The 3,517-nt window shown below is 28.8% G+C and overlaps 1 protein-coding gene across 1 annotated transcript; it reads left to right on the top strand.

The window, feature by feature from the left end:
• The first annotated feature begins 2,179 nt into the window (after positions 1-2,179).
• Positions 2,180-3,137, top strand: LOC105457671. Its single transcript, XM_011702475.1, has 3 exons — positions 2,180-2,283; positions 2,590-2,754; positions 2,900-3,137. Exons 1-3 carry the CDS (start codon positions 2,232-2,234, stop codon positions 3,103-3,105), a joined length of 423 nt encoding a protein of 140 aa, XP_011700777.1. The 5' UTR covers positions 2,180-2,231; the 3' UTR covers positions 3,106-3,137.
• Positions 3,138-3,517: the final 380 nt, after the last annotated feature.

Below are 3,517 nucleotides of genomic sequence, written 5' to 3'. Positions count from 1 at the left end.
AATGCACGTAACGTAAGCTATAGATTTTCAATACTAACAGTGAATTTTAGAACATAGCTGAGCATGCTTGAAATAATACATTCAAATTTATCACATAACGATGACGTATTCTTGGTGACAATTTGATTGGCCGCTCGGTATCATATGCGCAAGAGCCTTGTATTTCTATCATGCTTTGAACCACTGCGCATTCTTGGGAATGATTCACCTCTTTTCTTACACATGGTTTCAAGTATATTTGTCGATAAAAATACCTCTATATAGTAAATTGTAGAGGAGAAAATTTCTTACAAATTATGTCCAATACATTTTTTGTCAAATTAATATAGCTTACTCGTATCAAAAATTTTTAGCGTTATTGAAAAATTTATGTCATTTTTGACAGCCTAATACGGACCTCTTTGAATACGGGCAACCTATTAATTTGACGAAAAAATATATTCAATATAATTTGTAGGAAATTGTCTCCTCTACAATTTACTATAGAGATATTTTTGTTGACATCAAATATACATCTGGAACGAAATATATGCGAAAAACTGATTTTCGAAAAGCCGACATTACTTTTAAAAGCGATCAAAAATCAATTTTTTGCATATATCTCGTTCCAGATGTATTTGATCAAATATACATATTTTTGTCGATATCGATGTCGACAAAAATATTTCTATAGTAAAAAATATTTCTATAGTAAATTATAGAGGAGACAATTTTATACAAATTATATATGTTGAATATATTTTTTTGTCAAATGAATATGTTGCCCGTATTAGACTTTCAAAAATGAAAAATAAATTTTTCAATAACGCTAAAAACAGCTTTTAATACGAGTAAGCTATTAATTTGACAAAAATGTATTGGACAGAATTTGTAGGAAATTTTCGCCTCTACAATTTACTATATAGAGATATTTTTGTACAAATATACTTACATACCTGAATGATCAAATATATGCGAAAAATTAATTTTTCTCCTTATGATATTAGGCAATCTCTCTAGATTCTAAAAAAAACCTACAAGTCTTACTACCTGACTATCTGAAAATTGCTTATGCTTTTGAACTATTATGACACATATATTTTTATTTATATATTATATATGACACATATATTTTTATTTATATATTATATATATAATAACGTGGAAAAAGCTGTTTTTAGCATTATTGAAAAACTTATGTCATTTTTGACGGACTAATACGGGCAACCTGTTAATTTGACAAAAAAATATATTCGACATAATTTAAGAAATTTTCTCTACAATTTACAATAGAGATATTTTTATTGAGAAATACATCTGGAACGAGATATGCAAAAAACTGATTTTTGTTTGATTTTTTAGCCATTTTTTTAATATGGCGGTGCCGGCACGTCAATTTTTTGATGGCAAAATGTAAATTTGTAATAAGGGCACCAAACTACATAATTATGCCAAATATCAAAATTCCCTTGAGACTTTCCAGGTAAATCCCTTTTTAGCTCCCTATAGTGACTGAGCTATAGGTTTGTTTTTTATAGCTGAACTAGCTACACTAGTTCAGAGTTTATCTTTCTTTTTTCAATGTAGAAAGAGAAAGATAAACTGTGAACTAGTGTAGCAGTTCAGCTATAAAAAACAGGCCTTATATGTATAGTTAAAGAGCCAAATACAATTTGAAAAGCATTTTATCCAGTCCTGTATATACAATATAATACCGAGCCCAGACGCGGCATCGGCAAGGGACTGCGTCATTCGAGCAGTCGAACACTGCCGAACACACAACACCCGAAATATGCAGTCAATGCATCCCAGCCGAAATAATTTCAAGAATGTATTCTAAAATTTTAATTATCATTTCGAGAATTTGGGATTTCAAATTGAAAAAAATTAAGAATCTTGAAAATTGACAAAGTAAGTACCAACTACCAAAAGAATATAAAATAAAAAGAAGGGCCGGCAATAAAAAATGACAAGAATTACCATTTTAACAATTTCTTAATTCTATCTTAATTCTTAAAATTTGAAATATGAGAATTTCAATTCTTAAAAATAAAATTAACATTTTATGTTAATTGTTTCTAATAACTGAAATAACAACTCACATGTTTTACATCGTTATGCGTGCTATTAACCGCGTGCCCCTCATCGCTACACGTTGAATTCATTTGATTATCATAGATAAGATATCTCGCGAGAAGCGTATTTTAAGAAATCTCTTTCTTTCTCTTTCTCTTCGAAGAACGTTCTTCAGCATGATTGGAATCTTCTCATTCGCGTTTATCCTCTCTAGTTTTGTACATACAAGTAAGTAAAATTTTATGGTATTTTTATTAATTATTATTATAGGAAGTTGTAAGATATAGTGAAGAATTTTGTTGTGTAAGACAATTTTTGTCTATGTGCAATTGAGACTTTGTTATAGTAATAATTGTTATCGCTTTACTTCTTGTGTTCGTGCATTTTATTATAATCTTATATTAGACATATATCTGCGCTTCTCGTTTATTAATTATATTCAATAAAGATATATTATTTTTCTCAATATAGTGATAACTGTATAAATAGAAGGAGAAATAATTTAATTATTATATTATATAAAATTTTCTTTAGCGACAATTTATTCACGAAGGGAGTATTTATGGTGTTACGATTGTAATACGGATTTAAAACATGGACATAAAGGAGAGTGCAACGATCCTTATACACCTGGTGCTTTTGATTTAGTCGCCTGTCCTCACAATGAATCTCATCATTGCCATAAAAGCATCATATTATGTACGTATATTAAATGTTGATTTGCACATTGCGTGATCTATTGCAAAATACCGCGAAAATCTTTTTTTCTTAATTACTTATGCCGGTTGAAGTAAATCAGACAAAGTTGTGCAAAATAAAAATAAAATGTACAATATTTTTGCAGATAGAAATATTTTAGTAACAGTACGTGCCTGCGTGTCATCACGTCAGATCAACGAATACTGTAATTACGGAGACAGTTTTCCGCATTCAAACATTGAGTGTTATTTCTGTAAGGAAAATGCCTGTAATGATAAAGGATTATTTAGTCCTGTGTCAGAATGGTGTCTCGGATTCATTGCAATTATTTTGTCATGGATATTAACATAAAAATGTAAATAATAAAAATTGATGAAAATTCATTGATATTTTATTATGTTTAATTCTAGATCACCGTACCGTAGTACGTGCGATTTAATTATTTCTATAAAATTATATTTCTTTAAATTATTTGAATATATTACTAAAATATTTTAATTGATTTGAACAATTAAGATGAGAAAACGTCAACAAGGTACAAATCGGATCTTGATGCTTAATAATATTTTTATTACATATGAATCTTACAACTCTCAGTTTACTACGCGCCACATAATTGTCGGTCTTTAAGGGGGAACACCACTGTGACGAGTTCAAAAAATCGATTTTTTTTGCATTTTTGAATGTTTGAAGTCTTAAAAATATGTCCCTAAAATATTATGTTGAAATTCACAATGGAACTATAGTAAATATGTAATAAAAT

The sequence above is a fragment of the Wasmannia auropunctata genome, unplaced genomic scaffold (genome assembly GCF_000956235.1).
Source record: "Wasmannia auropunctata unplaced genomic scaffold, wasmannia.A_1.0 LD336103.1, whole genome shotgun sequence".
NCBI classification, from domain to species: Eukaryota; Metazoa; Arthropoda; class Insecta; order Hymenoptera; family Formicidae; genus Wasmannia; species Wasmannia auropunctata.
Note: the sequence above shows the minus strand (reverse complement) of the source record. Positions and strands in the feature narration are given on the sequence as shown.